Raw genomic sequence first — 866 nt, 5'->3', positions numbered from 1 at the left:
TTACCTTTCTCCATTTTTTTTGGTCCTGAGGTGGGGTGGAATCTAATGTCGTCCTCACAGCGGGCGGGTGCAATGCTGTGAGTTTGTGTGGGACTTTCACCCACTAAACCACTCTCCTCATTCCTAAATCCTTTGGGAGTTGCGTACGCCGGTAGGACAACAAGTTGTCATTACATCAGCGTACCTCCCATGTTTCCTTTTTCACTAAGTTTCTATCCTTGGGTGATCCTATGCTCTTTCTCCTTTTTGGTCATCACTTCGGTCATAAAAGTCGTTACCGCCTTCCAGGTCTCCCTGTCCTTGAGCATTTCACCTATGATCTCAGTTGCCCGTGGCAAGTCTCCGCCTAGTAGTTTCTTCAGTCTTCCTCTCTTCTCACCCCATCTTACACATTCATAAAGGACATGAGCCGGGTCGTCCCTTTGCCCACATGATGCACATGTGTCATCCACGGTCTTATGGATCCTCTTAGTGAAGGAACCGAACGATCCATGTCCCGTCAGAATCTGCGTGACGTAGTAAGAAGTGGTTCTATGTTTGCACATGACCCAGCTTCTTATGTCTCTTATTAGAGTTTTCGTCCACTGGGCCTTCGTCTTCAGACTAACCCACCTCTCCTGTCACTTTTTGAATGTTCTCTTTCTTGCCATCCGTCTGTTACCGGCTAACCTGCCTCCTATTTTATACAGGAAGCATATCTAAGCTATCATGAGATCAGTCGGTGGAAATCCTGCTATAACCTGGACTGCTTCGGCCAATACGGTCCTGTAGGGAGCAGCAACCATCAATAAGCCTTTCCTTTGGACAGCCACTAATCTTTCTTTATAAGATACCTGATACACCTGATACAGCACCCTGCGCTTGCA

General features: G+C 47.2%; 1 protein-coding gene across 1 annotated transcript; it reads right to left on the bottom strand.

Annotated features, from left to right (window-relative positions):
• Positions 1 to 212: 212 nt before the first annotated feature.
• LOC130451059 (uncharacterized) lies at positions 213 to 545 on the bottom strand. The gene has a single exon (XM_056789857.1). It carries the CDS (start codon positions 543 to 545, stop codon positions 213 to 215), a length of 333 nt encoding a protein of 110 aa, XP_056645835.1.
• Positions 546 to 866: the final 321 nt, after the last annotated feature.

The sequence above is a fragment of the Diorhabda sublineata genome, chromosome X (genome assembly GCF_026230105.1).
Source record: "Diorhabda sublineata isolate icDioSubl1.1 chromosome X, icDioSubl1.1, whole genome shotgun sequence".
Lineage (NCBI taxonomy): Eukaryota > Metazoa > Arthropoda > Insecta > Coleoptera > Chrysomelidae > Diorhabda > Diorhabda sublineata.
The sequence above is the reverse complement of the archived record's forward strand: the minus strand, read 5'-3'. Positions and strand labels throughout refer to the sequence as shown.